The sequence below is a fragment of the Pteropus alecto genome, unplaced genomic scaffold (genome assembly GCF_000325575.1).
Source record: "Pteropus alecto unplaced genomic scaffold, ASM32557v1 scaffold69, whole genome shotgun sequence".
In the NCBI taxonomy this organism is placed as follows: Eukaryota; Metazoa; Chordata; class Mammalia; order Chiroptera; family Pteropodidae; genus Pteropus; species Pteropus alecto.
Genome location: NW_006494610.1, coordinates 6881532 through 6897517, shown reverse-complemented (window position 1 = coordinate 6897517; position 15986 = coordinate 6881532). Strand labels below are relative to the sequence as shown.

At 29.6% G+C, this 15986-nt stretch overlaps 1 protein-coding gene across 1 annotated transcript in view; it reads right to left on the bottom strand.

The window, feature by feature from the left end:
- Positions 1-15986, bottom strand: part of PCLO (piccolo presynaptic cytomatrix protein) — a 352477-nt gene that overhangs the window by 122420 nt on the left and 214071 nt on the right. Inside the window, 1 exon segment of the mRNA XM_006925736.2 lies at positions 10993-11083. Within this exon segment, the coding sequence (XP_006925798.1) occupies positions 10993-11083 (91 nt within the window).

Below are 15986 nucleotides of genomic sequence, written 5' to 3'. Positions count from 1 at the left end.
GTTATTTTCATTACTCTGTTAAAAATTATTAGTACTACCTGGAATAAACAAAAATGTTACATGTTGTTAGGTTACCAGGCTAAGAATATTCAAACAGTCCAGTGAAATTATGCTTTAAACAAAAAGCGAATTGCTTTTATTTATTTCACCTAATTGTCTGTTATATTAGAGTTATTAAACTTTAATTGTCAAATATCTCAAAACATATGACTTTGAACTAGTGAATTCAGGGAGAGAAGAAAAAGAAAGTGACTAACATCTCCAGAGTTTCTTCTATGTGTCTTAAATTGTTTCTTTTTTTCTTTCTCTATAATTTTTCGTGTTAAGTACTATACATACCATTTCAGGACATAAAGGTGAGACTAAGAAAGGTTAGAATCTTGCCTAGGTTGTCCAGCATGTAAAAAAGTTAAGATTAGAGTCTTTTTTTTTTCTTGATTCCCACGTCCTTGTTCTTTCTATACACCTTCACTCATTGCTCTGTCAAGAAAATTTTCTAGAAGATCAATGTACATGCTCACTCCTTTAATTAAACCTCGTTTCTTATTGCCCAGTTTTCCATGGCCAATTCATGCACATTTTACACTTATACTTTTAAATTTCACATTAATATTACCACTTATCCTTCTCTCCTTTAGGTTTAACATCTTGAATGTCTTCATTCTCTCCTCACAGAATTGATTAATTAATTTAATTTTATTAAGAGTACATAGAAAAATGTGCTAACCTATTCTATCAGAAGCAAAGCCTATAATGTCACTTCCTTAGTGGGAACACAATTGTGCAAGCAATATTTGTCCTGACAGATGTCAGCAGAAGTAACGATGTTAACGTAGAAGTAGCCCTGATGATAAATGTTTCCTGTTACTGAGGAAATGAATGCAGGATTTCACTAAAATTTACCAGGAAGAAATTGTGATTTTAGAAGAAATTCAATCTGAACCTTATTTTATTTCTATAGTTTTACACTTAGTTAATTCCTAAAAATAATTCAAGAGGCTTAGACTGAGAATCATATGTAACTGCGCTGTGAAAAAAATAAAAAGCCATCCTGAACGGGGGAGAAATTTCGGTGTCAGGGTCTACTTTGCAGGATCTGCTCAGTTCTCCAGATGTTCCAGTAGTTAGGCTAGAACACACATGTTCTCAAGGTGACAGTTACATTTTTTCTTGGTCTTCCACGAGAAGAGATGACATAATTGTTTTAACTTTCTATTTCTAAGACTTGGACTGATATGAAAAAATAGTTTTCTCATGAAATGTTCACATAAATGATGTTAGAGAGATATGAAATGGGTATTAGCCATACTTTATTTAAACCACATGGAGCAGCTCACCCCATTTTTGCCTCAGTTACTCTTTATTTGTTATACTCTATTTGAGGACAGCAATGCAGTCTCAGGTAAAGGTAACCAAACTTATTTAAAAAAACTAATGTACCTTTTTTATAATGGTTAAGCTTCTTTCAAAATTCAACTTTGAAACAAACAAAACAATTAAAAAAAAACTCACAAAAGAAGCTATATTTTCCATGTTTTCAATGATGCCCATACTGCCTATCAAATTAAACTGAGACTCTTTATTTGTCTACTTAGTTCATCATGATCTGGCCATAACCTTTGTTTCTATTATATACTCTGTAGCATAGCAAAAAAAAAAAACCCAAAATACCCAAATAACTAATATACTCTCCAGCATATTAAATAGATATGTCATTGAAAGGAAATAACAGTGCTAATTATGGTCTAAAGCCTAAAACTGACTCAACATTATGTGTTACCTCAATAAATGGTAAAATTAGGAAGGCCTTGATTGGCCTAACCATAAAATCCCCTCTCTACTCTAATGAATAACATCCCCTTGCCAAACAGCTCTCCTTATCAACAGTATCAGGTGAGGTTCCTGGTTCCTGCTTATCCCTGAGTAAGTGGGTTTCAGTTTCCTGCCAGTCCACAGAATTATTCAACAAAGTCAATCATATCTTCTTGTGAGAACCGGGGGGCACTCTAACCTTTGTATACTTAAAAGCCTTCCTCTCACACTCTAGATATTTTATTCTATTCTTGTGTGCAACCCCCACGCCACCCAGCATATGTGGTGTCCTGCTCCCTCCTATTTTGAATATATGTGACTAATAAACTGTTGCAGATCACACATATCCAGTCTTATTGGTCTTCCACATAACCCTGGGATGAGAATCTCTCTCTCACAATACATGTGAATAGCAGGCAATTAAGCTTTTAAATATAGAACAAAATATCAACCTGATAATTAACCAAAGAAATAATATTTAAAACAATGTTATTTAAATTTGGCTTCTGAAGTAAGTTAAAATATTTTTTTCCCTTAAATTTGTATCATTTTAAATTCCTAAAATGAACAGCAAATGAAAAACTACATTCTGGGATTGAGAATGTAAATTGGTAGAACTCTTCAGGTAAGAAATTTGACAAGATGTCTAAGAAACATCCAAAACATTCCTTCCTTTTTACTTAGTAATTTTACTTCTGGGAATATATTTTAAAGAAATAATAAACATTGTGGTAGCAGTTTTTCATTGCAGCATTGTTTATAATAATACTCAAAAAAGACAGAGTAATGTCCAACAATTGGAGAATGGTTGAAGTAAATACCTATACAATATAATAAAAACCAGTCATTAAATACATTTGTAAAGAATTTTTGATGTAATAGGAAAATGCCTTCCTCAGGCAGTTTATACTAAATTAAAAATATGTATGTAAATTACATTACAACATACCCTCAACTTTTAGTGTGTGTGTACATGGACATAAAGACAAGAAGAAAAGGAAGAAAATATAAATTGTAAAATAATGATGGCTTTTATCTTCCTCTTTATACTTTTCCCTAATATATTTTGCAGAAGATCTCTTCTCTCTCTCTCTCTGTCCATCAATAGACACACACATTAATTTTATGTATTCCTACAAAGAAAAGGATTGAGAATGACAGGTGCATTTAGCTACTGGCAAATGAGAGCTAGATGGTAGGTTTGCCTTTGATGGGAAGAAACAGATAAATAAAAATCTTCATGAGAAAATGGAGGAAAATGTTTTATCTACCTCATTGATAAAATTCTTTAATCAAATGAAGAAATACAGTACAAAAATCATGCATGTACATACATGTATTCATAATTTGTTGCACATATTTTAATTTTTAATATACAGTTTATTGTATTCATTGTTTCATGTGTATTAGTTCTACTTCAAGTATCTTGCAAATTCTTGGAAGCAGAGTTCTTGTCATAGGCTTTTCCTATATCTGCCTCATATCTAGTGTAAGGTTAAATCTATATGCAATATGAAATATCTACTTATGTATAGTGGGATAAAGATAGTTCTTTATTGTAACTCACCTTTCTGTAATCCCATATTATTTGAAAAAATTTAAAGTAAATTTAACAGAGTGGGCAGCTAATTTGTGTTTTCAGTATTTTCACTAAGGTGGAACATGAGGGTTTTTCTTTTTTTACTAATCTGCTGATCATAATATTATATTTTCGAGAAGTACTGGATAAGATATATAGAACTAGTCTTACCACCTAGAAGGTTCTATCTAGAATCTAAATACAGATAACTATCTAAATTGCTTCTCTCTGAAGTTTGTAGATTTTCATTGTAAACACTCAAAGTAATGAAAAAAGGAAGATGACAGTATTTGGTGGAAATGGTTATACTTCCAAATTATTTCAGAAGCAAATAGAAAACTTCCAAGTGCAAAGCAAACAATACAATTATATTTATATCTTAGGCCCCTAACATATTTAAGATTTTATCTTTTTTCTTAGTATTTTGCATATATAATTTCTTTGGTTGAATATTAGGGAAATATAATGACCGATCAACTTATATAAATAAGGTCATATTACAAATGTAAGAATTCCCTTTAAAAAAATTTATCCAAATATAAACCAGAGCCAGTGCGAGGGTTCATTTGTTGTGTGTATATATGTATGTAATACATGCATGTAAATTTCCTCTTCTCTTTAAAAAATATGAAAATATAATTCACTCATAACATACTACCAGTGTTTGAAATCTCCATTGATAGGTAGAAGAAAGTGGAAAGTTGGCTTTTCTTAAACACTTCTGTTCAGCTTTTTAAAAATTTTAGGCTAAAATTCCCTTCCAGTGAGTATTAAAGAAAGGAAGGGGAGAAAAGAATTCTATAGCAGAGTTAATTCAGAGTCTCTGTATCATCGTCACAACTAGTCACCAAACTTCTTTAAGAACAAAACAAGAATGTTTGCTCTAGTTACTCTGTTAAACATTGTACAGCAACGTTTGGCAGTGCACTAAGGAAAAAAATATATTAAATTTATCCTCATTGGAATGAAAGACATAAAACTGTCTTTATTTGCAGATGACATAATCCATAATCTTGCATGTAGAAAATCCTAAGGATTTCACATACACACACACATATACACCCACAAAACTATTAGAACTAAAAACATTAGTGAGAGTAAAATGGAATAAAATGGAATAAATAATCCAAAACTGAAATTAGAAAAAAAAAATGACTCCATTCATGGTAGCATCAAATAATAATTTGGGGACATTTAACAAAATAAAAATGCTAGTTTTGTAAATTGAAAACTATAAAACTTTACTAAAAGAAGTTAAGTAGATCTAAGTAAATCAAAATATATTACATGTTCATGGGTTACAAGACCTGATATTGTTAAGATAGCAGTCTCTCAAATTTGATCTATAATTTCAATGCAACCCCTAATCCCAGCAGGCCAATACTTTTATGGAAATTAAAAGGATCTAGAAGAACCAAAATTATTTCGAAAATAAACAGTTGAAAGGCTAACACTACCAGATTATAAAATTTAGTATAAATCTATAGTAAGCAAGAGAGTGTAGCATTGGTGAAATAAGTTAGGCATTTAGTCAAATAAAACAGAACTAAGAATCCAGAAATAAATTCTTGTATTAATGGCAGATTAATTTTAAAAAAAATGTCAAGATAATTTTATAAAAAAAACAAAAACAAAAACAAAAGTTGCTGAAACAATTAGATATTCACTTGAGGTTCAAAAAATGAACTTGGTTAGACTCTGCCTCATACCATATACAAAAACCAAAATAATATAGGTCTAAAGCTTTTGGTATAAAACATAAGAGAAAATTTTTGTGACTTTGTACCATGCTATTAAGAGCAGCATGGTTCATTAAGAAAAAATTATTGATAACTTAAAATGTAAAAACTTTTCCTTTAAAATACACCTTTAAGAAAATAAAAAGACAAGACACAGACCTGAAGAAAATATCTGTGCATCATATACCTAATAAAGGCTTTATATCCAAATATATATAAAGAATGTTTACAACTCCGTAAGACCAATAACCAAATAAAGAATGGGCAAAAGATCTGAATAGACATTTCACCTAAGAAGATATACGCATTGCTTATAACCACCTGAAAATATGTTTGTTATCCTAAGTCATTAGGAAAATACAATTTAAAACAATGAGATATATTTACACCCACCCCAATAGACAGACATTACTAAGTGTTGGCAATGACATGAAAACAATGAGACTTTCAAACATTGCAGGCAAGAAAATAACATAATGCATTCACCTTGGAAAACTATTTGTCTTTTTCTTAAAGAATTAAAAAGACGTTTGCCATACAATCCCACTTCTAGAAAACCATTCAAAAATATTGTATATCCAAACTAAAACTTGTATGCAAATATTTAAAACTGAGAAAAATCTAATGGATAAACAATAAACAAAAAAATCTAATGGAAAATATCCAAACAATGGACTACTACTTGGCAATAAAAAGAACATGCTACAAAATAGATAAAACTCAAAAATGTCAATAAGTGAAAGGATCCAGACACCAAAACTTCATCTGCACGATTAAATTTAAATGAACTGCCAAGGCAAACTTACAGAGTAAGTAAAAATGTAAATCTCTCGCCTGTGGATGGAAGAAGAGCGTTGGAAGTAAATATTGCTAGCAGGCTCAAGGAAACTTTAATGATTGAAATGTCCTAAAACAATGTTTTAGATTGTGGTGATGGTTGCATAACTTCATAAATTTACTAAAAGTCGTTGATTTGTACACTAATGTTGTATATATTTATGATATATACAGTATACATCATTAAAACTGTTAAAATTATAATAAAAAGAGCTATCCACATTTGGTATTGCTATTAACTAGATCCAATGAGATCTGTTACATTTGTCTCCCATTCCTAAAAGCTCACTAAGGTAGTGCACTAATGAGAAACAGAAAATGAGCCACCTCATTCATCATAGAAGACATTGCTATCTTTTGAACCTAAACATTTTTAATGTTCTTCACTATTACACTTGCTAATTCATTGTTCTAGGCTTGCAGATATAGCCAGTCCTTTATGGAACTATACATAAGCAAGTATCTTTTTTAAAATCAGAAGAATTTATTTGGCTTGTTTCAAACAGCTGTATTTCTAAAGGTATAAGATTGAGATCTAAGTAAAAGAGACTCATTTCTTGAGCATTACATTTTATTTTTTTCCTGATAATTTCTACCTAAGAGAAGGGGAAATAACATTTGTCGAGTGTATAGTAAGAACAAGATTTTGCATTCAATTCACTTGCAATTATTCGAGATACATAGACCTAGTCTTATTTTAGAGAAGCAAACTTATTGTCAAAATTTAAATAAGTAATGGGGCTGAACTCCAACTCAGGTCTTCCTGACTCTAAAACTCATTACCTATTTTCTCCATTTTGTCGCCTTGTGCTTGGCTGAATAAAGATTTTCAAAACCATTGTACAGTTGCTGATCAGCACATATAACTACATCTTTGAAATTTACAGTTAAAAGTAAAAAGACGCATTTTCTAAAAATCGTGGACCATTTAATAGATCATACGCATATATTTCTCTTTGCCTACATCACAAAAACATAAATAATGGTGCATATGTATATGTGAGTACAGACACATAAGTATGTATGGGTATGAACAATAAAATTTTATAAAATCCATTGTTTCTAAAATTTTATTGTAATAAATACTTGCATCTCAGAGTCTTCTACTAAATTATGAGTAAGCTGAAGATCAGGGTCGTTGTTGTACTCATTCTATTAGTCTAGTAAGCAACACAATGTAAATCACATGATGCGTGTTCAATGAATAAGTATTAAGGAATGAAAAAATTTTAAATGTATCCAATATGAGTAATAAAAACAGTTACAAAATATATTTTATGTTGTATAAGTTTTTTATAGGAAGAAAAAGAGCTTATTTATATATATTTTTAACTTTCTATAAATACAGTTAGAGCAGTGGTTCTCAAACATTTTGGTTTCAATGAACCATTTATATTTTTTAATATATTGAGTATCTCAAAGACCTTTCGTTTATATGGGTTACAGTTATGTATATTTTCTGTGTTATAAATTAAAATTAAGAATTTAAAATATTTATTAAATAATAAAATTTAAATAATAAACTCTTTACATGTTAAAATAAATCACATTTTAAAATAAAATACTGCATTTAAAAAAATTTTAAAACATTTATGAGAAGAGTGTCATTGTTTCACATTATTGCAAATCTGCCTAATATTAAGCTAAATGAAGACAGCTGAATTCTCATATCTGCTCTGTAGACTATCAATCTTTGAAGAACTCTACTGTACATTCACAAGAAAATGAGTATGCATAGGAAAATGCTGTCTTAACATGATTATGAAAATAGTTTTGTACTTTTGGACCTCTTGAAAGAACCATAAGGGTTCCCTGCTCATGCTTTGAGAACCACACAGGAGAAACAATAAAAAAAACAAAAACAAAAAAACAAGAAATATTTTCTATTCTTGTCTCTTATTTTGAAATTATTTTTGCTTCCAATAAATAAAAATGTATTTTTCTTTTTTGTGAGGTATGCTAGTTACATATAATTCTTATAAAATATTTTAATGCTATACCAGTTAGAATGGCTTATTACAATATTTTTACTTTCAATGGGTTTATGTAACAAAAATGAAAATTCACTAATAACCATTTCTCTCTTTGTTTGGGAGAGCAGATATACTACATTTTATTCTTCCCTCCTTCCTTGCTTATGTCCTTGTCTTGTTTTAAAAAAGCAGTTAAATTATTATCTTGAACAGCTTTTACACTATTGATAAAGCTATTGAACTCTGCTCTTTGTTTTTAAACATGAGAAACAAACAAGATTTAAAAATTTTTTACTATGAAAAATGTTATACGTGGTGACAGAAAGAAACCTAACTACGGGAGGTGAACACACAATGTAAACATATATATGTCCTACTATAAAAGTATACAGAAAAAGCTTATTGGATTTCATTAACCAATGTCACCATAAAAAAAAAAAACTCAGCAGAAAGTCTATGAAAATAAAAATCTTATTTAATAAATAAACAAATGTTATATGTATAAAAAAAGTAATGACAAGACTATAATAAAACCCTGTGTGGTTAATCTTTCAACTCCAACAGTGATCAAATTATGGTCAATTTTGTTTCATCTATTTCTCCACCATTCTACACAAAGCTAATTTTGAAGTGAATCCCAGACAAGGTGTTATTTTATTTGTAAATATCTTAGTATGCATCTCTAAAAGATATACTCTTAATTTTTATTAAAAATATTCATATAAAAATGGTAATTACAGCAAGAAATAACAGGAAATCCTTAATAGCAATAAATCGTTAGTCACTCAAACTAAGCTTTTAGATGATTAGCAAATGACATAGAGATTAGCCAGGAGCATAAATGTTCTCTGCCAGGGCTTCTCAGTCACTAGCTTAGCACTTCTAGACACTGTCAAAGATTGTAATTTCTGGCTCTGATTTTGCATATGCATGTATGTAAATCCCTTTAACGTACTGAAGACTTATCTAAAAACAATATACATTGTTTCAAAACATTTAATTTAGTATGAAATCATGCAATTTAAGGACACATGAAAAAATATTCAAAGTAATCGATGCAGGGTAAATATAACAGAGAAACATTTTATTATTTTAGGCAAATATCAAAAAAGGGGCTGTGCAGAGATGATATAGTACACTACTAGTAAATTTATTAGTCAAAATAATAATCCTCATTTCTCATTCTGCAAAATCTATATACTGAGAAAACTGAATTTAGTTTTCATACTAGAATACTTAAAATAAGTCAATAGCTCTTATTTCTGTTATTCTTATATTTTAAAACATTTTCTTTGCGGTAAAAGAAAATTAAAATAATGAGTGGCAAAAAATAATTATAAGTTTGAGGAAATAATTACTACAGTATAAAAATAATACAGCTAAAATTTGATACATTGACATACAGTCTTGATGATTTAGTAAAAATGGTTTAAAGATTTCTGTTGTAAAAAAATAATTTCTGGCATTGCTAGAAAGTATTATGTCGTTTTGCCTTATAAGCTGGAGGAAATTGAAATAGTTTGTAGCATGTAATTATTTCTACAAAAAGAGTTTAAGATTCACCCCTGGAATTTTCATCAGTACTTAAAATACAGTCTGCATGCGATAAAACTATAAAGGGTTGAATTATCTGTCTCTAGCAGAAGACAAATTATCCAATCTTAAAAGGGAAAGAACATTAAACTCCTAATCGATTCATTCTCTATGAAAATAAAGAGAGAAAAATTGCTCAAAGCAAAAGTTGTTCCACATCCACATGTTCTACGGTCTAAAATCTGCAAAGAACAATAGCAAATATGCTAAAGAAATATCTTTTTTAGTTCTTTGTTATATTAGCCCTTAAAAAAAACTCTCCAGCACATATACCAAGTTGGTATACCATCCATCCATCCATCCATCCATCTATCATCTAATCTATGTATCTATGTATCTATTTATCTATCTATCATCTAATCTATCTATCATCTATCTATCTATCTATCTATCTATCTATCTATCTATCTATCTATCTATCTATCATTCATTTATCATCTATCAGCATCTATCACCTATCTATAAACTTGTATAGTTATAAATATTTTCTGTTGATATACAGTGTTTATGAAACACAAAGATTATACTTGAGTGAAACTAGGTACTATTTATATTTTAAAAAATCATTAACTTTGGCAAAATTTCTATTTTATCTCAAAATTTAAGTAATAGAGTTTTTTATTTGTAATATAAAAAGTCCATTATCTTTCAAAAGCATCAAAGTCATGAAAGAAAAAGGAAGACTGAGAAACTATCAGACTGAAGACAAAGGAGGTGTGACAACTAAATGAAATATAAGATCTGGATTGAATTCCAGACCAGAAAAAGAAAGATTTAGTGGGTTAGTGGATAAACTCAAAATTAGGTTATCACTTGTAGATATTGTAATAGTATCATATTGATGTTAACTTCTTGGTTTTGAACACTGTAATGTGTATACATATGACATTAAGAAAACTGATAAAAAGGGGTGGGCAAAAGAATTGACTGTACTATATTCTGGAAATTCAAAATTTTTCTTGAAGTTCAAAATTATTTTGAAACAAAAAGTTTCAAAATTACATCATAAGCTTTGGTTTACAGAAAGACACAAACAAGCAAGCAAACAAAAACTTAGCATAATTGATAATGTTTAAAATTGATAAGGTATAGGGGAATTTATTCTTTAGAAGAATCCAAGATAGTTTTTACTTCCTTTGTGGGAATGTTTTATAGCCCTAAAACCAGTGACCATATAACTCAATAGAGCAATAATTATAGAGTATTATAATGCCATGTACATTTTTAAAAACAGTTAATGAGCAGAATGATCTAAATATGTACTATTTAGTAATTTGTCATATTAAGGATCATGCATTTTATGTTCAAATGTAAAGCCTGCTTATTTTTTGAAATTTCCAAAATAACAATTTTTGACAAAAAGTATTTCCTAAAAATTAATCAGTCATCTAAACTGAACTCCAAATATATATATATCTAAATTAAAGTAAAAAGAACTAGATTATTTGATTTTCTTTACCTGAAACTGTGTGATCTTTAGAATCTCTCGTTATTTTTATCCTTGCATGAGGAAAGATGTAGTGCACAGTCTTCCCGTTCATCTGTATAATCTAAGACACACATGTGATAAGGTAAAAAATCAATGTTAAAGACACTTAAAGTGTAATATATATATATATAACTGGACTTTTTAAAAGCATTGATAAATATATATTAGAAGATTCTCAAATGATCACCATTTAAGCATCATACAATATGTAATGATATTATTGTTTTCTGAGTTCATTATGGTCTTCACACTTATAACCAGTTTCTCTTTCAAACTGATTTGTTGTGGTTAGAAAATTAATGAACACATGCAACAAGTTCTAAAGAATGTCTGTTACTATAGTAGCATCAAGTCAACATTGACTCGATGGAGAATATATTTGGAAAACTGACAGTTGCTGATTTTGTTCTGGACAGCCTAGAAATGAAAAAGCATTTTTAATTTTCAGTAATTAAGTGGTGTTAGAAAAGCGAGAGAATATTCTCAAAATCCACATCTCTATCACTATGATAGGATCCTTTTATGTTTATGTAGCTTTGTTTTCATTTCGGAATTGTGCTTTTGCTGAGCACATTTACTAGAAGTTTCAATGTACACTGGATGCTGAGATAATTCTGTATAAATAGGCACAGTTCTTGCTCATTCTAATACTTTCTGAAGCCTTCTTTGTATTCAAGGTGGTGTTACTGATGGTGTTATTTTACATTTACTGTTGATGTTCCTCGGAGAAGAGGAAGCAACACTTAAAGCTACTGTTGCAAATCTGTGATTTCAATTCTCAGTATTGAGACAAGAACATGAGAATACCATAACCTGCATTATCTCTGTTTCCACCTGGCGAAATAAGATTTCTGAAGCAAAAGTAAATTAGCGAATGTAAACTTGTGCTTTATATTTTATGGAACTTCGCTTTTAAATAAGGTTTATAAAATAATGAAACATAGAAATAGTAAAATATTTAGTAGTATCCATAGTGATAGGATTTTATTAGTATGGAATCTTATATCTATCACCTTAGGAAAATTTTGACTAAAATTACAAATGAAATAAAGTTTAGTAAAGAAACATTTAATACTACTCAATTCAGAATATGTTTAAGAAGTGTGTGAGAATACTAAACCAAAATATTAAATAGCATTTGAAGCCAAGTATACGTATATTTGGTGAAAGATTCTTTGAAATAGTCATATGGTTTTAACATGTCTTTGTCAATCCAGCTCTTAGAATTCTATATATTAAAAATAAAATATGTATTGAAAAAATGCAAGCTTAAATTACAGGCTTTAGATTTTATTCTTGTCAGGAAAGAATAAACTTAATCAAGTCTCTGATGAATATGAAACACTCCCCAAACAGCAGAATCCATTTAAGTCCAGAAATATTATATGACTACTGAAAAGTAAAACTGAAATACTGTTTTTAAGATTATAAAAATATTATGGTCAATATAATCAGTCAATCTAGTTAATTTTTTACTAATGCTAACTTTGTAAGCCACTGAAAACCTCGTTTCTATTTATAAAAATTAAAAGTGTACATTTTTCTTCTTTCTTCCTCTCTCACTCCCTGTTCTGACTTGTACCCCTCTGTTGCTCTGTCCCTTGCCTTCTCTTTTCTCTTACTTTCTCTCCACTACCATACTTACTTTCCATCCCTTTATCTTTTTTCTTTTTTCTATTTCTCTTCTTCCTCTTCTTTCCTTCCTCCCTTCCCTAATCTGCACTTAAAGATCTTTATTTTTTTTTTTACTAAAAATTAAACCATGTGCATTGAAAATTCCACAACTGTTAAACATAACAATTTTTTTTAATACTGTAGGAAATTTAATTGATGGATATTTCATTTTATTTCACATATCTTCTAATTTCATGTATTATTTAACAATGATTTTAAAAAGTCATTTTTTCCCACTTGGCCAACTATGAAAACACAATTTTGCCTTTTGCTATTCTCTCCATTCTCCAGACTAGAGAGAAGTGAATATAATCACATAGTGTTATTGCAGTCAAGAAGAGTAGTAGGGTTCTCAAATTTTTCATCATTGTTTTACCAGTTAGCCAGTAATGTATTTTAATTTGTACCTATGATGGTGCTAGTAGAATGGATGTTAAACATCTTTATTCCATAAATGGTGCTTTCAGATCATCTGTGGAATCTCCTGTAGTTTCAAAGACTGTCTTCAACCAGTTTCATGAATTTATCTAATAAGTCAAACATTAACCTGCCAAAAATACTATCAATGTGGCCAAGAATCTTCATAAGGAGGAGATATCTGTCTCTCGTGTATAAACTAATCGGATCTTGGGTTTTTCCTAAGCATCTTAGGAAAGTATTGAGAGTTCTCCAGCAGATTGGGTTCATGGGAGGTGTGCTTCTGACAAATAAGAGTGGATGCATGGCCAGAGGATAGGACTAATGTCAAGTAGTGTCCCATATGTCTCCCCAAGAGGCTGGTCTCAGATATCATTGTCTTTTGGTGATTCTGCATTGAGAGAACTATCTCCTTTATGCCTCCCAAAATGAGAATTCTTCTTCTTCCTTACCTATAAATACTTCAAAAGTTGCTCTATTATTATTTTCATAAATTATTTCATAAATTATTTTCATAAATTAAACCTTCGTACTTATGAAATTATAACACTTTTGTTAATGTATCTTTTGTTTACACAGACATCCATCCTTCCCTGCACTTAAAAACCATGAATGCTATATGCAGGATAGAGAGTGCCCTTCTGAGGTTCCAAGCACTGTGCTAGGCACTGTATATTTACTGTGGTGGATGAAATAGGGAATCTAGGACTCAAAGCTGTGACATCATGCATGCAGTGCTATTGGAGCGCAATGCAATGAAAGAACGCTTGCTCCAGATTTGTGGGAGGCGGTAGTGGTTATGTCAGGGAAAGCTTCTTGTAAGATGGGGCATGTGCATATAGAGATCTATGTGATGTGTAGAGTTAACCAACAGAAAAGAGGAAAGAGAGCACTCAGGTAGAGGAAACAAAACATTTACAAACTCAGAATAAAGAGAAAGAGTGGCTCTGGCAGAGGAGTTTAATGTACCTCAATATAGTAGTTACATGAGAATTGCAGAAGATGTGGGTATTAGTGCAGAAGTAGAGGTGTTTTGTACTAGTCGAGAAATGTAGACCTTTATAATCACCCTGTGAAGGGTATTAGTCCTACTTATAGATGAAGTGACTGAAGGAAAAAAAAGAAAGGGGTCAGCTTATCTGTTCAATTCACAAAGTAGAGTTGAATTTCCACTGAATGAATATGTATATGTATGTATGTATGGATATATATATATGGATATATGTTTATATTAGAAAGAAAACATATGAATTTGCATATTTGGTTTATTTGTATAGTTAATATAATTTTGAGTCTAATAAAAATTTCAGAAAAAAATTTCTATGTCTCTAGTATATGTGGTAGATAAAATATTTTTAAAAGCAGATAAGTTATTGTTTGCATTAGTCAATTTGGTTTTATTATTTTTGCCTCCAGAGCATTTTATGAGCATAAATTCTTGTTATGCATACATTTTCAAATAAAAGCATCTGGGCTTATAGTTACCAAGAGCTCAATATTACTTTTTTATGATTAGAGATGCAAAGAAGTAAATATAATAAGAATGCTATTTTGCTATTCTCTCTAGACCAAAGTATAGTTATGATGAGTTAATGAGGAAGAGTAGTTGAAGATAATTATCAATGCAAAAAGCATAAATTCTGACTTTAAATAAATGTAATCAAAATGTATGTTGTCTTCTATATAGCTTCTATTAAGGAAAAAATTATAAAGAAAAACAAAGAAATCATTGTCACAAAAATCAGCATATTTGTTTTTTGGGGGGGTTAAGAATTACAATCTGGAAGGGGTACATGAGAGTTTTGGGGGGCTAGCCATTTTCCCTTTCTTGGTCTGTGTGGTAGTTACATGGTTTTTCACTTTATAACTAATTTATAATTCTATATATTTGTAGTTTTGATAATGTGTATACATAGTTGTCTGTATGTTAGATATCAAAATAAAAATGTAAAAAATTATTAAAAATGTAAAAAATAACTTTTAGGAAGAAAATACACATCACTCTATTATATTTACCTATGTATTGTTCAAACAAGGATCTTTACATTTTCTACTTTATCAAAAACAGGAAGAAATTCATTAAGTGATTCTTAAATATATACCCTTTCTCCTTAATTTTGTTATGACATTGGTATCTAATTATACTGTTTAAACATAATGTACTATATCTTTAGCAGATCAAAACCATAAATCTGTAGATGTTAGTTACAGAAAATTAGAAAAAAGTGTCATTAGGATATTAATGTATATATACACAATAGAATTTATAAAATATGTTTTGAGGTAGATAGATTACTTTAAAATGTATCCTCAAAAAATATTAGTTGGATAAATTAGTTGGACAAGACTCTTCTGAGTATCCATGAAAATAGTAGTGTCAGGAAATAACTGTATGGAAGTCATTCTTTTTTAGCATTCCAGTTTATATATTTCATCTTATTAGGATTACATTTAAAAAACTGTGATTTCAGTGACTTGATCTAGATTTGTGAGAAATGCTAAACTTCAAAGAAACACATGAGGTAGGTAAGATATAATGAGTCTTATAGAGAGATTCTTATAAAATATATTCAAGAAAGTTATTTTCAGCTTACAAATTTATTATTTTAGTAATTGTAGATAAAAAGTTAAATTTACACTTTAAAAACATGTTTGGGATGATTTCATTAAGTTTTTTACTCCCCAGCCAGATATATTTGATAAGGTTGAAATTCAACTAATAAATATAATTTTAAGAATAATAAGATAGGCTAAATAAAAGTATAATTCAATAGTTTGATACTTTAAAATGAAATACAAAGAAATGGAAATTTACTGACATGCATATAGGGGTAAACATAATCTTAAACCAAAAACGTTTTAAAGATACCAAA